Below are 21,984 nucleotides of genomic sequence, written 5' to 3' on the forward strand. Positions count from 1 at the left end.
ATGGTGGCTGGTACCTCAGCACTATGTCAGGCATAGTGCCCTGGCCCTAGCCCAGCTGCATTTCACATCAGAACACCAAGCCAATAAAAGCTGTTTCTTTTTCATTATAAAACCCTTTATAGCCATTTCATGTCAATTGAAATCACAGAACTAGGCAGAAAGGCCCAGGCCACAAATACAAACAGCGCAGCACTTCCCTGGGAGGCTGGGGACGGACATGGCACCATGGCCATGGTGGCTGGAGCTCAGCTGTCCTCGTCATCATCAGCAGACTCGGAGGCCAGCCGCACCCTCTCATGCTCCTGATGCTCACTCCCAGGCCTGGCGGGGTCGGAGCTGTCCCGAGGGCTGCTGGGAGCATAGTGAAGGTCGGTCAGGATGCAGTTACCTGGTGCTGCCACAGGGCCATCGGGTGGGTGGGCAGCCAAAAAGGGGTAACGTCCTTCCTTGCTGACAGCACCTGTCTAGTGTGGCCTTCCTGACCTTCCCCAGGCCAATCGTAGCTCAGTCCAGTAGCAGGTACTCATGGTGGATACTAGGGCCACCCCTGGACAGTCAGCAGGAAGCCCCTCCCAGAGCACAAGTAGCTGGAAGCCTGGTAGCCTGATGGCCACAATCAGTGTTCTGGCTGGCCTCAAGATGTGGTAGGGGTGGGGTGAGAGCTCCATCGTGCAGGGAATGTGCCTAATGCCCCAGGGACACTCACTCATGCAGCTCTTCTGAGGAGCCGCCCCGTGGGCCGTCCTCTGAGTCCTGCCCATCTTCCTGTGCTCTGTCTTCTGTGCTCTCCCCCTTCTGGGATGCAGCCTCGCCATTCACAGGTGCTGAGAGATCTAGGGTGACAGGGTCATCATGAACTTACAAACAGTGTAGGTGCATATAGGTGCTGTGGCCTAGAGAACACTGCTAACACCCAACTGCTGGCACCCAGTGGAGCTATGCCAGCTATCCCAGAATGTAGTTGGGTCTAGTAAGCGTGCTGGGGGTGAACACATGCAGTCTCGACCTGTCCAATTGGCCGGGTACAGGCAGTCCTCACCGGTGCTGGGCTCATCCTCTACCAGCTCTCTGGGAGCCTGCTCCCCTGGCTGCTCCTCCACCTTCTCGCCGTCAGCCCGTTCCTTCTCGGCTCCAGCCTTGTTCACCTTCTGGAGAGCCTCAACCTTTGGCCCCAGGACCCGTGACTTGAGCCGGGTGTAGACCTCTGCTGCCTTCGCCATCACATCCTTGTTGGCCTTGTACCGGCGAATCTAGCCACCAGGAGGCTAATCTTAGCAGGGCCGCTGGCTGTGTCCCCAAGCTCTCCCCTTGGACCACCATCTTCCAGGTGCTCTGCCCCAGTGCCCCATGCCATACCTTCTTCAGTGTGGCTACCACATCTGTGTTCTTCTGAAGGATCTGAGAGGTCACCTGCAGGGTCCCCAGCTCTTCCAGTGCGTTCAGACACCTCCTCACGTCCTGCAAGGCAGGAAGAGTGGAAAGCAGCTCTGGCTGACTTCTAGGATGCCACCTGCTGTCCCCAGGGGAGATTGTAGGGTATGGGCGTGGGGGTGGAGTTTCCTGAGGCAATATGAAACCACTCTCCAACCTGGGGGACCCTGCCTCAGTTTCCCAAGACTTCCAAGGAGCCTGAAAGGAGGTGGCTAAGGAAAGCACCCATCTCAGGACAGCGTGGGGCTGTGACCCTGTGGGCTGCGCAGCAGGCATCTTACTGGGTTGTCGACCTTCAGTGCAAATTTGATCTCGCTGTGCAGCTTCTGCAGTCTCTCCTCTACAGAAGGTTCTGGGCAGGAGACACGGGCTTGAGCAGGGTGCTCTGGCCCGGGCTACCAGGTGGCCCAGCCTTCCACCACCACAGGCCTGCACCCAGGGCCTTGGAACCCTGCACCAATGCTAGTGCTCACCTTTCTTCCTCTCCCCCTTCCTGTCCAGCGAGAGGCCTTCAGACCGCTTCCGCGTCCGCTCCACCTTTACAGGCCTATGAAGAGGCTCCCATCAGACAGGCCACCTTGAAAGGCCCTAGGTGAGGACAGCCAGCCAGGCCAGGTCCTGGGGCCCTCCTCTGCTTCTGTGCACCAGGCTAACCATGAGAAGCTCAGCACATCACACCCCGTGCTGTGTGGCCATTGTGCCACACTTCTGGTCCCCACGGGCAGCTTTGATCAGAAACAGTTGGGTCACTTTGAGAGCAGAGATGAGCTGCACCTCTCCACTTGCAGGCTCAAAGTTAAAGCCACCGTGCTGGGTATGCTGTCCCCTGGGTGCTGTGGACACTGGTTGGATGGCTCTTTGGGTCCTGGGCCCTGCAGGGTGCTGGGCAGTGCTGCTGGCCTCCACCTACTACAGGCCAGGAGCTCCTAGTCTGACTGCCACACATGGCTCCAGGGGAGACTGCAGTCCTAAGAGCTGGAACCCTAGGATGGATGCAGCTCTAAGGCTGAACTCAACAGCCGGGCCGAGGGGAGAGGGATTAGATCCAAGGCTCAGGACAGGCGCTAACCTGTTTCGTGGCTTCTCGTCCGGCCGCCCTCTCTTCTCCTTCTGCCCGGGCTTCTTTGCAGACTCTGAGCCTGGCTGTTGGGACTTCTTGGCCAACTTCTTCCCCTACAGCGGCCAGAGGACAGGGTTGCTGCCTTAGGGGCAGCCTGTCCCACCCCCACCCAGCACATGTGGGCTATGGCTTCCCTGGTCTTCCATAGAGGTATGGAATCCAGGGATCAATGCAATAGGCAAGCCCTATACTCTGGAAGGACCCTCAACTGGCTGTCCCTATCTTCTATGGCCAGGACCCTGGGCTCTGTTACCACCCTATCTCCAATACCCAGGATAGGTCCCAGTACCCAGTAGGTGCTCAATAAAGGAGTGGAGCCCAGGGCCAGCGCCTGGGGCCTCAGGTGAAGAGGGGGTACCACGCACCTCTTTCCCAAGCTCCCCCTCGGGTTCTGAGTCAGAGGAGGACGGTGTGCCCCGGCCCCGGGCCTTGCGGCTGCGCTTCTTCATAGGCTCGTCATCCTCCAGCTCTTCCCCACTGCTGCCTCCACGCTCTGCCCGCTCCTTGCGGCGCTCCTTCTCCTCCCTCTCCTGCTCTCGCAGTCGCCGGAGTTCTTCCTCCTGCTCCCGTCGTCTCCTTGCCTCCAGCTCGCGCCTCCGCTCCTCATCACGCCGCTTCCACTCACTGATGCGGTCCACCTCACCACTGTCACTGTCACTGGGATGAAAAGTTCATCAGCGGGGACCCCAGCATACCTTACAGCCCCCACATCACCAGCTGACACCCACCTGTCACTGCTGGAGGTGGAAGGTGGCCGTTCTGGCTTTGGTCTCCGCCCTCGGGGCTTGGGGGGTGGCTTCTCAGCTGCGAAAAAGGAGGGGTGACCTTCTCTCCATGGCTTCCCAGGGCTACACTGAGGCTGGCTCAGGCCTTACCTGGCTTTCTGCCTCGAGGGGGTTTTTTGACAGACACATCTGAGTCGGAGGAAGAGGATGAAGAGGACGAGGAGGAGGATGGGGACGGCCGTGCTGCAGCCACAAGCTCCTCCTTGGCCCCATCTGAGTCGGCTTTGGAGTCTGAATCTGAGGCTGCAGGCACCTTCTGGGGACAGGCAGAGCCAGTGGGGTGTCGCACAGAGTGAAGGTGATGGGGCAGAGGCAGCTGCAGTCCCCAAAGGACACAGTTCTATGCCTCACCCACAGCAAGAACATGAGTCCTGGACAGCCTGGATAGCTCCTGGGGACAGGATCAGGGCCAAGCCCAGGGATTTTCCAGGGCAGGTGTGCACTGAAAACCTGCATAGGTGGCCAGGTCTGCGTCCTCCCTCGTACTGTCCAGTTCCCCACAGCACGCACGCACGCACGCACGCATGCATGCCACAGTACAATATACACCATCCACATCACACACGGCCACAGATACACGAACACATCTGCACATGCACAAGCAGTCTTGTGAACACAAGTCCTCTCACCCCGACATGCACATGTGACCTTTGATGCCACAACGTTCCAGCACACAAGACCTGATTTTCCAATCCTGGTGAGTGGGGTCCCCTGGGAGCAGTGACCCACAGGCCCCAGGGGCATCACTGCACCTGGGTACCCAAGTACCATTGCCATCGAAGGCCCCTTAGGATGCTAGTGGCTCCTCGGGACCTGGGCACAGCACTTTACCTTCTTCTTGCGTCCTCCTGGAGGACCCCGCCGTGGTGCCCGGGCTACTGTCTTCTTCTCTGGGGTAAAGTCCTGAGTGGAGAGACAGGAGTGTCAGGGTGCTGGCTGCCAGGCCAGGCTGTCCTGGGGGCTGTTGTTCACTCACCTGGTCGCTGGTCTTCTCTGACTCAGATGGGCTCTCGGAATCCTCTTCCGATGGGGACACACTGGCCTGATCCAGGTCGCTGGAGGCTTTCCGAGCTCGTTTAGAGACTGACATCTGGAAGGCAGGGCCAGGCTGGGTCAACAGTTGGACAGTCCTGGCTCCAGATTCCAGATAGCACCCTCGTATGTGCCTTGGTGCTCTTGAATTCTGGGATGATGATGCGCGTCACATACAGAGGCACACACAACGCAGATCCCACTCCTAGGAGCTCCCTATCCCTTCAGTTATCAGAACCAGAGAGAGAGAGGAAGAGTGTGTGTGTGTGTGTGTGTGTGTGTGTGGCAGGTGGGGTGGGGGTGAGGACGTGGCAGGTGCCAGGGGCTTGGGGACAGTATCTGATGGGGCCAGAACTTTCTGGAGACAGATGGTGAGGACTATGCCTCAGAATGTCTCATTTTATGTCACAAGTTCTGTATCAAAAGGAAAATCTCACACACACACACACACACACACACACACACACACGGTGGGGGTTGGGGGAGAGAGCAGGCCCTCAGCAGGAACTGTAGAGGAGGCAGTGCAGCTCCCTGCGGCCAAGAGGCGTCCACTGACATGGACAAACAGTATGTAAAGCACAGGGGTGACAGTTCAGCAGTAAGAGTGCCTACTGTGCCAGCCCGAGGACCTGAGACCCATCCCTTGCACCCACGTAGAAAAGCCCCATGTGTGGCTGGAGCAGCAGCTCCATAGATAGAGCACTGGCTGCTCTCACAGAGGCCCCAGGCTTGGTCCCCAGCGCCCACTCGGAGGCTCACAACCATCTGTAATCCAGCCCTAGGGGATTTGACACCTCTGGTCTCCACAGGCACCTGCATGAATGTACACCCTCCCCCAAGGCACAAATCATAGACATGATGAAAAATAGACTTTAAAAAGGGGTTGTGGCGGGCTGGAGAGATGGTTCAGAGGCTAAGAGCACTGGCTGTTCTTCCAGAGGCCCTGAGTTCAATACCCAGCACCCACATGGTGGCTCACGACCATCTGTAATGAGATCTGGTGCCATCTTATGGCCTGCAGACACACATGCAGGCAGAACATTGTATACATAATAAATAAATAAATTAAAAAAAAAAAAGAAAAAAAAAGGGGTTGTGGCTTGAGCGGTGGCTTCGCATTTAAGATCAGTGGCAGCTGGGCGCAGTGGTGGCACACGCCTTTAATCTCAGCACTTGGGAGGCAGAGGCAGGTGGATCTCTGTGAGTTCGAGGCCAGCCTGAGCTACAGAGTGAGTTCCCTACACAGAGAAACCCTGTCTCGAAAAAAAAAAAAAAAAAAAAAAAAAGGATCTAGGCGTGGTTCCCAGCATGCACAAGGCTGCTTACAACCATCAGTAACTACAAGCCAGGAGTGGTGGAACCACCCCAATCCCAGCACCTGGGGCAGAGGCAGGTAGATCTCTAGGTTCAAGGCCAGTCTAGTCTACATAGTAAGTTCCAGGACAACCAGGGTACACAGTGAGACGCTGTCTCTTATATTTTTGGTTGTGAGCCTAGTCTTTAACAGCTGAGCCATCTCTCCAGCCAGAGACACTGTCTCAAATAAACAAACTAAACATTCACAACTCTTTCCCAGGAGATCCAACAATGTCTTTGCTTTGGGCATCAGACACAAATGAGGTGTGCAGACATACATGCAGGTAAAACACCCATATGCAGAAAATAAAACAGGAAAAACAAAAAAGCAAACCCACATCTGTAATCCAGATCTGGGGAGGCAGAGACAAGGTCTCCAGGCTTGCTGGCGCCTAGTGGAACTGGTGAGCTCCCAAGTGCAGGGAGAGACTGTCTCAAAATACAAGACTAAGAGAAATTGAGGAAGGGGCCTGATGTCAACCTCTGGCCTCTGTACATAGGAACAGAAACATGCACCTATCACACACATAGATTAAAAACATCAATGAGAGCCACACCCCACCCTCTAAGAGAATCAATCAAGGTATCTGAAATCTGAATTTTACCTCAGTTCTTGTAAAAAATGAGTACAAGTTTCAGGCCTGACTGGGCCTCAAACAAAACAACAAAAACAATGCCTACTGAGAGGGGCAGGACAAAGCGAAGGGCCACAAGGGGACAGGCCTGGAGAGACCACCCACTTTACACTACCTTCAGGACTGGCGTCTTCCTCTTCAGGCCACTGTGGTCACTGCTCTTATCAGAGTCAGAGTCGCTCTCCATCCTGTCACTGGTGACTGTGGTGGTCACAGCTGTCACGGTCATGACCCCCCGGGCCTCTTCATCCTTGTCCCCATCACTGCCACCACCTAGGTCAGCTTCGGGGGCCTCGCTGTCAGAGGAGCTCACAGGCTATGGTTGGGGTGACAGACATATGTCACCAAGGGGCCAGGTAAACTTCCTAGCCCCTGGTAACTGGGCAGACAGCATCTAACACTGGGAATACAGGCTCAGGGTCTGGCCACCTCACTCATAAGCTGGGGAACTGAGGCAGGAGGGCCAAGATGGCGATGTCTATGGTGGGCATGGCAGTCAGATGCAGGGTAAGTGTTTTAACTCTGTGCCTCAGTTTCCATGCAAGCAAGGGGAGATCACAGCTTTAACCCATGAGGTTGCAAAGGTGGCATAGAGCTGTCATGTGAAGTCAGGGTAGTGTGTAGACCACAGCAAGGGCTCATGAAAACTGTGAGTTTTGTTTTTGTGTTTGCTACTGGGGACAGAGCACAGGGCTTCAGGCATGTTAGGCATGATCTCACTGAGCCACAACCCCAGCCTTCTTTTTATTTTCTATGTTAGATATGGTACTATGAAGCCAAGGCTCTCCTGGAACATACTTTGTCCATCCTGGGCTGGCCTTCATGTTATGATGGGATGACAGGACTGACCAAACAGGCCTGGCTTGGCTTTTTTTCAAGCTCCCTAGTACTATGAGAAGAAAGCCAGCCTCCAGGGCACTGCTAAACTCATTACCCTCACAATGCCCACTCGGGCAGCAGCCACAGACCAGCCACACCACAGGCTCTGTATAGAACAGTGACTGCTGCTTGGTCTCCAATTCAACTTAGGAGCTGACGACTTAGGGACAGGTGGACCACACAAGGCTCCTAAACAGTGACCAGGAGGACAGAAAATACTGCATAGCTGTGAGGACCAAGAAGTGAAGGATTTGCACTGGGCGCTCAGGAAGGCCTGCCAAGAGGCAGAGGACAAAATGTGGGTCACAAGTGGCCCGAGGGAGTGAGGGTCCTCTTGACAAAAGGAAGAGGCTGGGATGTCAGGGCACAGAGAGAGAAGGCAGTGAGGCAGAGAGACTGAGGATGAGGCTGTAGTGAGCTCACGCACGGGCTTACCGAGGTTCTGAAACCAGTAGGCAGGTGACACAAGAAGCCTCAGGGCGCAGGGAGAATGTGTGAGCCCCAGTTGTGTTCAGTCTGCCCCTCACTCATCCAATGCACACTATGGGGCACCTACTATGTGCTAGAAGTAAGACTTGGTCTGGGCCTCAGGGAGCTGTCTAAGGGGAGGCAACAGGTAAAAGCAGTGACAGTACTGGACCTCCCTGGCACAGTACTTGAACCCCTGTCACTGTCATTCCACATGACTGTTGCCTGAGGGTCGGGGTAGGGGTGGGATGGGGGCAGTTGCTCATTTTTCAAGAACCATGTCTGGAAAGAACTCAAACTTGCATCAAGTAAGGAGTGAGAAAGATGCAGTACAGCCAGAGATAGTGAGCATAGCTAGCATGGCCACCAGTGTGCAACGCAGGCCTAAAACCCCAGCTGCATTATAGTTCTAGGCCAGCCTGCACTGCACAGGATGGTGGCGGCCCTGCAGTGTGGGCCTCTGTCTACAGTGGGTGGATCTGGGTGGAAAAGCAAAGTGCTGAGGGCAGGGTAAGTACCACAGTGTTGTGGAGTGGAAGGTGCTGCAGTCACACTGTGGTGAAAGCCCCACCGGCTGCAAATACACCAACACCGGTAAACAGAAACTGCAGAGAGTACAGTTTCCCCGATGGTATCCTCCTGCTGCCCCCGGCTGGGACTGTAGGCCCGGACCACACAAACAGCTCTGATCATTCTTTTTTGTTTGTTTTTTTGAGACAGGGTCTCACACTATGTAGCTCTGGCTGTCTTCGAATTCACTATCTACATCAGGCAGGCCTTGATCTCACAGAGATCCATCTGCCTTTGCTTCCAGAGTGCTGATCATTCTTTTTTTTTTTGGTTTTTGAGACAGAATTTTTCTGTGTAGCTTTGGCTGTTCTAGAACTCACTCTATAGACCAGGCTGGTCTCGAACTCACAGAGATCCATCTGCCTCTGCCTCTCTAAGTACTGGGATTAAAGGTGTATGCCACTAGCGCCCAACGCTAATCATTCTTATACACCCAAGAATCTAGTGTTAAGGGTCAGGGAGAGACTCAGCTGGTAAAGGCACTTGCTGTCAAGCCTGAAGACCTGAGCTTGAGCCTCAGGATGCATATGGTGGAAGGAGAGAACCAACTCCGCAAGCTATCACCTGACTTTCCCAAGTGTTGTAGCATGCAGCACCCACCATACATTTCATTGCTGCAGTAAAAACAACAACAACAACAACAAAAAAAAAAAAACTAAACAAAAATGACCAAAATGAACCTGTGGAGGAAAGGGCTTACTTTCTCTTATAGCTTGTGGTTCATCATACAGGGCAAACCAGGATCCTGGAGGCAGGTGTTGATGCAGAGGCCATGAAGGGGTGCTGCTTAACTGGCTTATTCCTCATGGCTTGCTCAGGCTGCTTTCTGATAGAACCCAGGACCACCAGCCCAGGGGTGGCACCACCCAGTAGGTGAGGCCTCCCACATAAATCATCAATCAAGAAAATATCACAAAGACATACCCATGCACAGGCTAATCTGGTGGGGGCATTTTCTCAACTGAGGTACGTTCCTCTTCTCAAGTGACTCTAGCATGTGCCAAGATGACATAAAACCACCCAGCACAATTGACCTCTTGTTAACTTGACACACAAACACATCACTATTGAACTTTTCCTAATATGTTAATATTAATATCACAATATAAATAACTTTACAAGTACTACAGTCTTTAAAAATTCAAACACTAAAAGTTTATCCTTGCTGGGCGTGGTGGCGCACGCCTTTATTCCCAGCACTCAGGAGGCAGAGGCAGGCGTATCTCTAAGTTCGAGGCCAGCCAGGTCTATAGGGTGAGTTCCAGGACAGCCAGCAGTTCCAGGACAGCCAGGACACACAGCAATGAAGTCCGGCTAGGTATATCTCTGAGTTTGAGGCTAGCCTGGTTTACATAGAAAATGCCAAGACACCTAGACCTTCATAGTGAGACCCTATTTCCAAAACAAAACAAACGAAAACAAACAACAGCCGGGCGGTGGTGGCGCACGCCTTTAATCCCAGCACTCGGGAGGCAGAGGCAGGCGGATCTCTGTGAGTTCGAGGCCAGCCTGGTCTACAGCGTGAGATCCAGGAAAGGCGCAAAGCTACACAGAGAAACCCTGTCTCGAAAAACCAAAAAAAAAAAAAAAAAAAAACAAACAAACAACAAAAATGTTCAGTCTTTCTGGGAGGTGGTAGTGCACGCCTTTAGTCCCAGCGCTTGGGAGGCAGAGGAAGGTGGATCTCTGTGAGTTCAAGGCCAGCCTGGTCTACAGAGTGAGTTATAGGACAGCCAGGGATATACAGAGAAACCCTATCTCGAAAAACAAAATAAATTCAGTCTCTTTCAAAGTTTCTCAAAAATATCCAAAGTCTCTCAGCTGTGGGATTAAATAGGTTGAAATAAGATACAAGTAAAACCCAAGCCTGGCTATGCATAACTCAATGGAGACTGAGCTGCCAAGGCCTTGGCAGTGGCTTCTCTGGCTCTACCATCTGAAACACACACAGCCAGCTCCACTCCACATCTGCTGCTGTCCTTTGTCATTCATCCTATGCCACTGTCAACCTCAAAATACCGAGGTCTCTACAACTGAGTTGCACCTTCACCAGGGGCCTCATGTGGGCGTTCTTCAAGTACTCTGACCCAGCCACACAGTGCCAAGCCTCAGTCACTCTGCATGACCCTTCAATCCTGGGGCTTCTATTACAACTGAGACTACACTTTCACCAGTGGCCTCTCCTGGCCTCTCCCAGTGCCAAGCCTCAGCTGCTCTCCAAGATCTCTTCAGGCCTTCAAAGCAGCACCACCTGGGGGATTCTTGCACAGGACTAAGTTTGGCTGCCAGCATGAGATGCAGGCTCAGTCCCCTCTGAACTACAGCCTCTGTGTGCTAACCCTGAAGAAACACTTCCCAGATTTCACCTCAGGGAAGCTGGCCTCCATCACTACTGATTCTTTTTTTTTGGTTTTTCGAGACAGGGTTTCTCTGTGTAGCTTTGCGCCTTTCCTGGAACTCGCTTTGGAGACCAGATTGGCCTCGAACTCACAGAGATCCGCCTGGCTCGCCTCCCGAGTGCTGGGATTAAAGGCGTGCGCCACCACCGCCGGCTCCACTTTAGCCCCAGCTGACCAGCATCGATGTCCCAGCAAAGCAAAGGTTTCACATTAGTGGAACGGCCCAATAGAATCCTTAAAGGACTCTCAAAACTTCAGAAGCCAGGCCTCCATCATCTGCACTGCTTTCAACACTTTTATCTTCCAGGCTCCCACAGAACAGTCCACTGAGCTCTGAGCACTCAATGGATTTCTCAGCCCAACTTAAATGGTACCGCAAATCCCCCCCAAAACACATGGTCGTATCTGTATACCCCACTCCTGATACCAACTTATGTTACTTGTAGTTTTCTTTCTTTCTTTCTTTTTTTTTTTTTTTGGTTTTGAGACAGGGTTTCTGTGTAGCTTTTGAGCCTGTCCTGGAACTCGATTTGTAGAGCAGGCTGGCCTCAAACTCACAGAGATCCTCCTGCTTCTGCCTCCCGAGTGCTGGAATTAAAGGTATATACCACCACTGGGTTTCTATTGCTGTGATTAAAAAAAAAAAAACAAAAAACAAAACAAAACAAACAAACAAAAACAAACCATGACCAAAATCAACTTGGGGCAGAAAGGGTTTATTTCAGCTTACAGCTCATCATCCAGGAAGTCCGCAGGAACTCAAACAGGGAAGGATCCTGGAGGCAGGAGCTGATGCAGAGGCCAGGGAGGGTGTTGCTTACTGGCTTGCTCAGCCTGCTTTCTCATAGACCCCAGGACCAGCAGCCCAGTGATGGCACCATCCACAGCGGGCTGAGCCCTCCTACATCAATCTTCAATCAAGAGAATGCACCACAGGCTTGCCTACAGGCCAATCTGTATGGCTCTTCCCAAATGACTCTGCTGTGTCAAGCTGACATAAAACCAGACAGCACATAGATATAAATGTAAGTCTAAGAACCTGGTGTTTAAAAAGATACTACCTTGGAGTGACTGTAGTGGGCATGAAGGACAGGGGATGGGGGACTGCAGAGGCTGAGAGAAAAAGCCATGGAGCAGATCCCAGGAGCCCTGAAGGGCAGACACGGATGAGAGCAGAAATGAACAGGAGACAGGAGACCAGAAAGGGAGATGAAGTAGTCCAGGTCTCCCAGCCTGAGCCCAAGTGTGGCAATTCACACCAAAGCATGGAAACACAGGTAAGACTCATCACCTAGCACGTGAGAGGCAAAGACAGTCTAAAGTCACCTTCAGCAACAAAGGGAGTCTGAGGCTAGCCTGGGCTATATGAAATCCTGTCTCAAAAGCAAGGAAGGGAGGGAGGGAGGGAAGGAGGGAGGAGGGCTTGCAGCAGCTCTTCAGCGGTCTTCATAAAGTCCTGTATCTTTCCCAACTGAGAGCAGAGGCTGAATCCTCAGCATAGACCCAAGCCCAGGCTAATGAGCCCACCAAGTGAAAACCAGGTGCCGGTACAGCCCAGCTGTTCCATTTATCTTCACAGGGCCAAAGAGCTTCACATGTGGCCAAAGAGCTATGACACAGGCCTGCCTGAACCATTTTGAACTGTGATGCTTAAGTAAGGGTGAACCCCAAACCAAACATACAGAGAGGGAAAAACAAGGGCCTGTGTGGACTGTAAGACACGCCTCACCCACAGTGGGTATGAGACTCTGACTCTACCCTCTCTTCCTTTCACCCTAGAAATGACAGCACAGGTCCCCTTCCCAAGAAGACAATGCCACGTGGTGAGCATGGAAAGGCAGGGCAATATCACACCATGGAGAGCCACTGTTCATGGATGACACAGAGTATAGGGTGTCCTGATCTTGCAGGACAAGGGCACAAAGAGGGCGTGCATCAGCTGCACAACTCAGCAGGTCAGCATGAAACCTGCAGCCCAGGCCCACTGTGGCCTTGAAGCTTGGGTAGTGGACAGATGCCATGGATGGAGGAGAAAAGTGTTTGCTGTGCAAGCGTGAGGACTGGAGTTCCAACCCCCAAACCCACATGGAAGTTAGACGTGGCTATAATCAAGGCATGCCTACCATGATAGAAACAGGAGAATCCCTGGGAGCTGGCAGGCAGTCTGGCCTACACAGAACAAGAGACCCTTCTTCAAATAAGGTGGAAGGGAAGGCTGTCTTCTCATCTCCACACTTGCACCATGGCATGCACTTGCCATAAGACCCTGTCTCCAAAACAACAGGACACCAACAAAACATTGCTCCTCAAGGCTGAGCATCATGGCACGTAATTGTCTTCCTAGTACTCAAGAGACTGGCAGAAGAATCATGAGTTCCAGGCCAGCCTGGGCTACATAGTAAGATCTTGTTTCAAAATTTCAAAAATAAAAATAGATGGTGTTCAGTGTCTGTCTGGATGAATTAAGAAGTGACCACAGCAGAGCAGTCCAGACCAGTTGTGTATTCCAGAGGGTGGTGTGATAGCTAGTCTGTTGGTTTTGGTTTCGTTTTTTCAAGACACGGTTTCTCTGTGTAACAGATCTAGCTGTCCTAGAACTCACTTTGTAGACCAGGCTGGCCTCGAAGTCATAGAGATCTACCCGCTTCCAGGTTCCTACCCTATTTGAGTTCCTGTCCTGACTTCTTTTAAGAGGAACAGTGATATGTAAGTGTAAGCTGAATAAACCCTTTCCTATCCAAGTTGCTTTTGGTCATTGTGTCTCATCATAGCAAAAGAAACCCTAACTAAGACAGTGGCTATGCCCAGTGTTCACTGAGTGCTGACCTCACACTGTCCCTAACCCTGACGGTCAGGCAGGACATAGAAGTAAAACAGCATATAGGTGTGGTACAGAGACCCAGGGCTTGAGTGCCTCTGGAGTGGGATTCTATACCAAGTGTCTCCTTTTCAGTAGCCTGTGGGCACAGGTGCCAGTCAGAAGGGAAGGAACATGCCTAGCATCAGGAGCCTGTGCTCTGCACCCAGCCCAATGTGTTGCTAACTATCTTGAGAGCCCTAGACAGAAGCCAGGCCTGAGGCTTCTGTTCCTCATCCCAGCATTGGGGGAGGCTGAGCTGAGGTTCCTGACTGAGTCCAGCCTGGGATGCATGGTAAAAAAACAAAAACATTACAGGGCTGGTGATATGGCTCAGTGAGTAAAGGTGCTTGCCACCAAGTCTGATGCCCTGAAGTTTGATCCTCAAAACCCACATGGTAAAAAAAAAAGAATCAACTACTGCAAGTTGTCCTCTGACCTCAATATATGTGTGTGTGTGTGTGTGTGTGTGTGTGTGTGTGTGTTTATATACATCATAATCAAAATATAACAGAACAAGAATGATGAAAAACAGGTGTGCCTAGAATGGGCCAAGCTTGGCTGGTGCTACTTAGAAGATGGCTACCTTGCTTTATGAGGCAAGGCTGCACTGTCCTGGAACTTACTGAGGTGGTGAGGCTGGCTGGTGGGAGCTCAAAGGATCCCCTTGCCTCTGCCTCCCCAGTGGGGGAGCATGCCCCACACCTGGCTGAGACTCAGGTCCTTTTGACTTCATGACAACCATTTTACCAAATGAGCTGTCTCTCCAGCTCAGTGGGACCCTTTTAAGGTCATTGGCTTACAGCCATGAATGACAATGGGTCCCACACCTGTTATCTTGTGCTTGCAAGGCTGAGGCAGGACAGGTACAAACTCAAGTTCAAGCCAGGCCAGGGTGCTGCTTGGGCCCTTCTGATATACAAAATCCACCACCCTACTAGAGAGCCAGTTTTCCCTACCTGAAAAACTGTATCAGGGCCAATGAAAGGGCACAGCAGGTAAAGGTGCTTGCTGCCAAGCCTGGCAACCTGAGTTTGTTCCCCAGAACCCATAGAAGGAGAATATAAACTACCACAGTTGTTTTCTGACCTTCAGAAGTGCAATGAGACACACATGCATGTAACTCAAACTAAAAGGAAAAAACACTATGGTTGAGTAGCTTGGTTTAAGTCTCAGTGGCCTCAGAGCCTAGCTGGGCCCCTCTTGGTGCCCAAGCAAACCGTCTGGGTGTCTAGACATATAATGAAGAACTCCCCACTGAGGACCACAGCAGGGCTGAAAGGCACTGTGGTCCTAAGTGCACTGCTACTGTCTGGCATCCTGGCCAGAAGAGGGAAGAGACGGGGTAGGATGGTGACACATGCCTGTCATTTCAGCCCTTGGGAGGTAGAGACAGGAGGATCAGGAGTTCAAGGCCATCCTTTTTAGTGAGTTTGAGGTCACACTGGGCTACATAGTAAGACCTTATCTCAAAATAACAACAAAAAACAAAAAAAACCCACAACAACAAAACCCAAGATGGTTTGAAAGAGAAGGCTCTGTGGATAAAAGCCCTTCCTCAGGAACCATGAGGACCTGTGTCTATGTGAGAAGCCATAGCTGTGAAGGTCTGTGACTGAGACAGGTCTCTCTCAGGAGCTCACCAAGCAGCCAGCCCAGCAGCCTCCAGTGCAGAGAGCCTGTCTCAGAGCAACAGAGTGGAGAGTAACAGAGGATGATATCCCACATTCTGCCCTGGCCTCTGCATGTGCACCACTCACAAACAACTCCCCCAAAAGCTGGAGGCTGGTCTGTCGGCATGCACCAATGGCCAGGATCCCTGCTAAGCTCGCAAAGCTCTGAACCAACACTTAAAAAAGCTGGGGCTGGAGAGATGGTTAGGAGCACTGGCTGTCCTTGCAGAGGATCTGGGTTCAAACCCCAGCATCTGGCCCAGTATTGTTGCCAGGGGACAAGCCACTTCTTTTCTGTGCTTTCACTGGATCTGGAGTGGGCACTCAACATACATAACAATGCTAGTGAGTGTGTAGACCTGTGCATTCCATGGAAACGCTCCTTGAGTTAACACATCACTGGTGCCAAGGACCACGTATGTATTCAGATGAATGTGGCTGAGGCACATTTAAAACTTATGCTATCTGCGGGGCCAATCACAGGATGGCTGAGTCAGTTCTGTCTACTCTATGATTGACTAAGGTTGATGGAATGTTCTCAAAGAACTTTGGACCAGAAGAAATTGGGGAATATGTGTCATAAAGAAAAGTGAGGGGGGGCTGGAGAGATGGCTCAGAGGTTAAGAGCACTGACTGTTCTTCCAGAGGTCCTGAGTTCAATTCCCAGCAACCACATGGTGGCTCACAACCACCTTTAATGAGATCTGGTGCCCTCTTCTGGCCTGCAGTCATACATGCTGTATACATAATAAATAAATAAATCTTTAAAAAAAAAAAAAAAAGAAAAGTGAGGGGTAAAAAAAAAAAAAAAAGAATCTCTAGCACTCATAAGGGATTTGGCAGCCTCTTTTGGCCTCAGAGACCAGGCACACACTTAGAGCACTTCTATACTTGCAGGCAAAACACTCATACACATAAAATAAAAATAAATACATCTTAAAAAAGAAAAGAAAGCTCTGTGTGATTTTCTGTGAAATAGGAAGGCGCTGCAGCAGGGCTATCTGGGAAAGAAAACAACACAAAGTAACTGGGAGGCAGGGAGGTAGGATGGCTCCTCACAGAACAGTGCTCTTTCTGAATGTCAAGTTTGGATTCCTGTCTGACTGTAAAACTAAGCTAAAATTTAGGGAAAAGAGACAGCTCAGTTTCCCATAAAATCATGCTTCTGTCTGAAGGCCTGCATACACACGTTGTATCAAAAGTATCTCAACAATGCCTGGAAGGGCCACTCCAAGGGTGGCCCAGGAATCCTTCCTTTCTTTCCTTATGTTTAATTCAAGGTATCACTGTGTATAGCCCATGCTGACCCTGTCTGTACTCACTCTGTAACCCAAGCAAACCTAAAGCTTGTGATCCTCCTTCCTCAGCATCTCTGAATGCTGAGAGGACAGGCCTGTAGGTATCTACATTCCACACTCATGTCCCCCTTGAGGGCACCTGGGAACCACAGGGCAGCCAGGGGCTCTCAGAGCTTCTAGCCACTCTGTTTGGGGGCATGTGGAGAACTGGCTGGTCTCAGCACTTGATGTTCAAGTCTTGTTTCCTCGAGGACCACATCTGTCTGCATGGTGCCCACAAGCTGTGGGTGTCCAATAAATATTAAATACAGTGATGATTCACCAGCAGGCAACAGGCTCTGAATGTGTAACCAGAGTGCACTCAAACGAGTACTAGGAGAGATCATGACACATTCAACTTCCAGATCCCCTGCCCAAGCAGAACAGAGGAGAGACGCACAACAAGAGCCACTCTACTCTCCACACACAGAACAGACAACAGAAGTAAAATGTCCCCAGACCCTCAACAAAGGCAGCTGAGCCAGAAGTGCTCAGGAGACACCTGCAGCGTGAACCCTGCAACACTCCATGACAAACAGATGAAAACCTTTCAAAATCTATCAACTTAGAAGACCACTAGAATTCACCAACCCACAAGCTAAGGAGAATGTCATCAGACAGCATATAGAAAAGCTCCCCCAGTCACCTTGCTGTAGCAATTTCTCCGATGTATCCACCAACGTATTTTAAACTTGCTTTGATTTATGACTTTCTTTGTTCTGTAAAACTATAAAACTTCATGCAACTGCTCCCACGTTGGAACATGGAACTTGGGGTAACCTAAATTCATATTCCTAGGCCATGGTCACTCAAAATGGTTCCATAATAAACTATCTTTTATTCATTAAAAAAAAAATATCTCAAGGTCCAACCACGACCAGACTCTATGAGAAGACTTGGGTTTCTACCAGCAAAGGCAAGGCTGGGACTGACCCTCATCAATTCCTGCTTTGCTCACTATCAGCAAACCTAGGTGGCCCTTCTTCACTAACAGCAAGTTTTGGCTTGTGTGATCGCTCCCTGTAGCTACCTCCCAACTGGACAATCAGCCCTACCAAGCCAACGCTACCTTGCTACTTCTCGTGGTAACTTCCAGGGCAGGGGATGAGGCAATGGCTCGGCCAGCAAAGCACCTACTGTACAAGCAAAAGCACCTGAATTCAGGTTCCCCGAGTCGCCAGAGATGTCAGGCAGCTCACTTGCATGCCCAGGTGCATAGTACACAATCAGGGAATCCCTGGAACTTATTCAGCCAACTGAATGGGCTAGGGGCTCATGAGAAACTGTGGCTCAATATGTAAGGTGGAGAGTGATCAAGGAAGACACTGATATCAACCTCCATCTTCAGATATGCACAGATGTGCACGTGCACACACCACACATGTGCAAAGAAACAACATCAACAACACCCTAAAGCAGTAGTAACAGCAGAGTAAAGGACCCTGGGCAGCCCAACACCCTCTACCCTTATCTCACTCCAGAATACCCACGTGGGCACCCCTTCCAGCCTTCCACAGTGGCTATCAGTTTCAACTTCTAATTTTCAATTTTAGAAATTATATTTGCTTAGTTTGCCGTGTGGGGGCCAGAGGGTTACACAGAGGAGCCAGTTTTCCTCCCTGCCATGTGGGTACTGGGGATGGAACTCAGGTCATCAGGCTGGGCAGCAAGCAGCTGCTGAGTCCTCACTTCAACTTAAAGTCCTTCTCTCCCCAGAGAGACTTCCCTGGAGACGGTATCTCTGTGATTCTTGGCATTATTTCTCCTCCCTGATGAGGAGCTCTCACATTCACAAACTTTACCCTACCCAATCCACAAAGAGAGTCCTGGGACAGAGGACAGTGTTAGCCAAAGAAAGCCTTTCACCTTAGAGAAGCATCTACCTTGACCTGTAACACCCTGTTCTGAATCCCAGGCTCATCCTTAGATGGTGGTCCCCACCATAGATGCGTCTGCACCCCAGTATCCACCCAGTGAACACTGGATAGTATCTAGACACACCTGTGGTAATGACCTGGGTAGCTCCTGGAGTACAGTGAGCAGAGACCAAGGATGCTGGTCCACACCCTGTAGGGCCCAGCACATCCACCCCAAAGAAAGACCTGATCCACAGCATCCTCAGCATCCACAGTGCTGAAGGGTATGAAAAAGCAGTCTGGAAGCTTCTGAGGAAGCCCCACCCCCAGACACCCCCAGACACCCACTGCCCACTGGCGCCAGGCACTCACCGGAGGTGCGCTGTAGCTGGCGTGGGGGTTGTTCTGGATCTCCCAGAGCCCCTCATTGAAGCCTTTCCTCTTGTTGGGCTTCCCGTACTTGTCCTTGCACTTGTCATAGGGGAACAGGTCCTTGGGTCCCAGGAAGGCCCTGGAGGAAGGAATCACAGGCCAGGTCCAGGTGAGCCAGGGCACCCTGGGAAAGAAACCATTCTGTGGGATGGACACTTACGTTTCGTGTGTTCCAAAGAAGAAGATGGGGTATTTGTTGGGTGGGGGCTTCACAGCACCATCGGCGATGTCATCGATCTGTAGTGAGAGGCAGGTGGTTAGGGGGCTCCTGGTGAGGGCCGGGAAACCTCCACTTACTTGGGGGGAAAAGCACACCCTGGGGAGACAAAGCACCTTCCAAACACAAGTCTGGAGGTCTGAACTTAGGCCTACTAAACTAGTTCCTTAGCCCCTTAATTTGGCATTAAAAAAAAATTTTTTTTTTTTTTTTTAGACAGTCTCACTATGTAGCCCTGACTGTCCTGGAACTATGGAGACCAAGCTGGCCTCAGACTGTTTTTGCCTCCCAAGCAGTGGGCATTGGGATTAAAGGTACTCCCTGCTTACCTGTCTGCCACTCAACAGTGATTCTCTCTCTACCAAGTAGAAAGCTGGGCTCCCTGATAGGTACTTAACTTGAGCCAGGCCCAGTATGGTCCCCTGAAGCCCCCAGGGGTGGGCATAGGCTCAGCTTCTGCCCATTTCTAGGACTCCCCCACAACTGCCCCTCCTGCAAGAAGGTCAGGTCTGCTCTCGCCCCAGAGGTGGAGCTGGCAGTTCCAGGGATGCAGAAGATGGGGGGTGGGCTGCAGGAGCAAGGCCCAGAGCATCCCGGAAGTCCCACCCTCTTCATGCAAGCCCATGGGCTCCGGCAGCTGTCAGTCACCTTCCCACAGGAGGCTAGCAGCCCCTTCCCTTCCAATCAGGTGCTTGGAAATGTTCTCTCTCTGCTGGAGGAGGCTGGGAAGGGGGAGGGCACAAGAGCTTCGCAGAGAGCAGAGCTAGACTAGAGAGAGCAGTGGCGACTGCAAAGTTTTGCCCCTCAGTTTCCCCTCTCACAGTGGGATTCCCAGGGCTGGGTGATGCTTTACCCACCCACCTCCCCAACAACTGGGAGACTGCTGGGTCCTTCCTGGCCTGCACCCAGCACCATCCCTCACTTCTCATTAGTCCTACTAGTTTTCTGGTCCCTGGTGGCTGGATGCAGAAAACCGTATGTACAAGTATCCTCAAGCCAGACTGGCTGGCTGCTTCTCTCAATGGTCTCACACCTCAGAAAGCCAACAGCTCTCTGGTCTTGACCTAGGAGCCACCTCCTGAGCTGGTTCCCGTTCAGCTTGCTCTTGGGCATCCCCATGGCAACTCCCTGCTGTCTGGCCTTTCACCTCCACCCCCATGCAGTCCCCCCATGAAGACACAGCCAACCTCGGCCTCTACATTAAGACTTGGAGGCAACAAAACTCTGTCTCTATGCAACTGGATTTGTGCACCAGGGCCTGGAATGTCAGCCACCATCTGCACAACCCAAAATCCCTTCAGTCCTGCCACATGGATGACAACTTCAGCCTTGGAGTGGTCCCTGCCCTAAGTCCTGGGGGGCAACTGAAGCCTTTGGGGTCCCTGTGTATATGCCCTCTTGCCAGGGCCAGAATTCTACAACCTGTGCACCCCAAGCTCCAAACATCTACACTCCTGGGCCACAGCCTCCTTCAGTAGGAAACCCTAAAGCCCCTGGCCCCAGCCTAAAGTTGCCTGTTCCCAAGTGAGCCACCCCACTAAGTCCCTTTATGGGCCTGGCTCCAGGTCCCCAGAAAAGACTTCTTCCAACCTGTCCCCATTCTCCTCCCATGACCTAAATGGAGATGGGGTCCCCTCCTCTGGGGCTGCATCTTACTCCTCTAGCCATCACATCATCTAACTCCTGGGAGAATGACTCTTCCCATCATTTGGCCCTTCCACTCCAATCCCAAGGTGCCCATGAACCCCTCGGGCCCCACGACGCCCCACTACACCCCTCAGGCTCCACGATCCTGGGATCCCCCAAACGCACTTCTAGACTCTAGTACATTGGTCTCTCAGGTCCTGGACCCCAGACCCAGTGTCACCGGTTCCTGAGGTCAAGGATAGCTCACCACAGCCGTTCCCTGCAGGACTGTGCGTCTCTGAGGCTCAGGACCTCACCAGGCAGGTCACTCAGACTAAATTGCCATACCCTAGCCCTGAGGGACCGTGGGTCTCAGGGCCGGGATCCGGAACCGCAGAACACAAGTCCCTCAGACTAGGGACCGCCCCGAAGACCCTCCAGACCCCAGGCACTGTGGTCCCTGAGGAAGGCGATCCTCAGCTTCCAGAGAGCCACAGTGCAGCCGCCTCAGCCCGCAGCCCCAACCTCTCCTCAGCCTCCCCTCGGCCTCCATTCCAGCCTCCCTGCGCGCGCCCGCGGCCCCTCCGCTCGGGGCGGCCAACTCCGCCGGGCCTGTCCACGCGCGGCCTCACCCGGGCCGGCCAGTGCGGGTAGCCCTTCATCTTGGCGAACACCAAGTCCCCGGGCTTGAAGGCGTGCGGCATGCTGTCGGCGGAGGGCCAGGCCGCGGGAAGCAGCAACAGCGGCGGTGGGAGGCGAAGCCGGAGGCGGGAGTCGGACGCCTGAGGGGCGGAGGCGTCCGCACGGGCCGCCGGCCGGCGCCTACTTATTGGGTTCAGCGCGCCCGGAAGTCCCACCCTCCCTTCGCCATGGGCCGCAGTCACCGTCGCTCATGACCACAGAGAAGCGCGGGGACCAATAAAGGAAGGGGTTGGAGCAGAGTTAGTTAACGGGATTGGATAACGGAGCAGAAGTTCAGGGCGTGGCCTAGGGGCCAGTGGGCGGGGTGGAGGTTGTGGGACGTAAAAGACCAGCGGCCCAAGAGGCTACAGGGCGGAGCCTAGAGAGGAATGGTGGGGCGGGGCTTAGGGTGGGACGCGGTCAGGATTTGGGGCGGGGTGAAGGGACTTAGATTAATTAGGCACTGAGACAGGGCGGGGCTTCAATAGGAGCGGGGGCGGGGCCTAAGAGCGGGATGTGGCCGTGGCCTCTGGGGTCACTGGGTGGGGTGGAGGCGAAAGGAAGAGGGAAACCAGTAACAAGAAGCGATGGGGCGGGGCCTAGTAAGGGCGGGACTTAAACAACCATACT

At 52.5% G+C, this 21,984-nt stretch overlaps 1 protein-coding gene across 6 annotated transcripts; it reads right to left on the reverse strand.

The window, feature by feature from the left end:
• Positions 1 to 84: 84 nt before the first annotated feature.
• On the reverse strand, positions 85 to 21,496 carry Hdgfl2 (HDGF like 2). 6 transcript variants are annotated; one of them, XM_052746897.1, is made up of 16 exons: positions 21,306 to 21,496; positions 18,991 to 19,067; positions 18,771 to 18,909; positions 6,475 to 6,675; positions 4,313 to 4,426; positions 4,169 to 4,239; positions 3,427 to 3,620; positions 3,280 to 3,355; positions 2,917 to 3,208; positions 2,501 to 2,604; positions 1,905 to 1,978; positions 1,713 to 1,783; positions 1,357 to 1,458; positions 1,040 to 1,250; positions 707 to 833; positions 85 to 348 (listed from the first exon to the last, which is right to left on the reverse strand). In XM_052746897.1, exons 1-16 carry the CDS (start codon positions 21,375 to 21,377, stop codon positions 246 to 248), a joined length of 2,028 nt encoding a protein of 675 aa, XP_052602857.1. In that variant the 5' UTR covers positions 21,378 to 21,496; the 3' UTR covers positions 85 to 245. The 6 variants fall into 6 exon arrangements, with proteins under 6 accessions (XP_052602857.1, XP_052602856.1, XP_052602855.1 ...); XM_052746896.1 differs by having other exon boundaries at positions 85 to 351; XM_052746895.1 differs by having other exon boundaries at positions 3,427 to 3,589; positions 4,168 to 4,239.
• Between the last annotated feature and the right edge of the window lie 488 nt (positions 21,497 to 21,984).

The sequence above is a fragment of the Peromyscus californicus genome, unplaced genomic scaffold (genome assembly GCF_007827085.1).
Source record: "Peromyscus californicus insignis strain IS unplaced genomic scaffold, ASM782708v3 Scaffold_1__1_contigs__length_55948999, whole genome shotgun sequence".
Taxonomy (NCBI): Eukaryota; Metazoa; Chordata; class Mammalia; order Rodentia; family Cricetidae; genus Peromyscus; species Peromyscus californicus.